Source organism: Penaeus monodon, chromosome 21, assembly GCF_015228065.2.
Source record: "Penaeus monodon isolate SGIC_2016 chromosome 21, NSTDA_Pmon_1, whole genome shotgun sequence".
NCBI lineage: Eukaryota > Metazoa > Arthropoda > Malacostraca > Decapoda > Penaeidae > Penaeus > Penaeus monodon.
In genome coordinates this window covers 10,739,189-10,739,413 of record NC_051406.1, presented here as the reverse complement: position 1 = coordinate 10,739,413, position 225 = coordinate 10,739,189, and the positions used below count along the sequence as shown (strand labels likewise).

At 50.2% G+C, this 225-nt stretch overlaps 1 protein-coding gene across 1 annotated transcript in view; it reads right to left on the bottom strand.

The window, feature by feature from the left end:
• The window catches only part of LOC119586208 (protein grainyhead-like), a gene marked incomplete at its 3' end in the record, with an annotated part of 12,409 nt that overhangs the window by 1,570 nt on the left and 10,614 nt on the right, over window positions 1-225 (bottom strand). Inside the window, 1 exon segment of the mRNA XM_037934909.1 lies at window positions 120-225. Coding sequence (XP_037790837.1) covers window positions 120-225 — 106 coding nt within the window.

Here is a 225-nt window from a genome sequence, read left to right as displayed (position 1 = left end):
GTGCAGACTTGCAAATCTTTGGAAAACATTTTTTGTGATCTTTGCAATTGTAGCCCCAAAGGCCTCCCAGACTGTTCTCACACACTATAGAGAAAAACATGTTGGGATGGCTTGGTTACCTTGCCATGCTGAGCCAAACCCAGGGTAGTTGTTGTACTGGAGTGACCTGCTCAGCTCCCCCCAAAGAGCTGCATTCCCGGCCGCAGTTGTCCCCCCATGACTAGC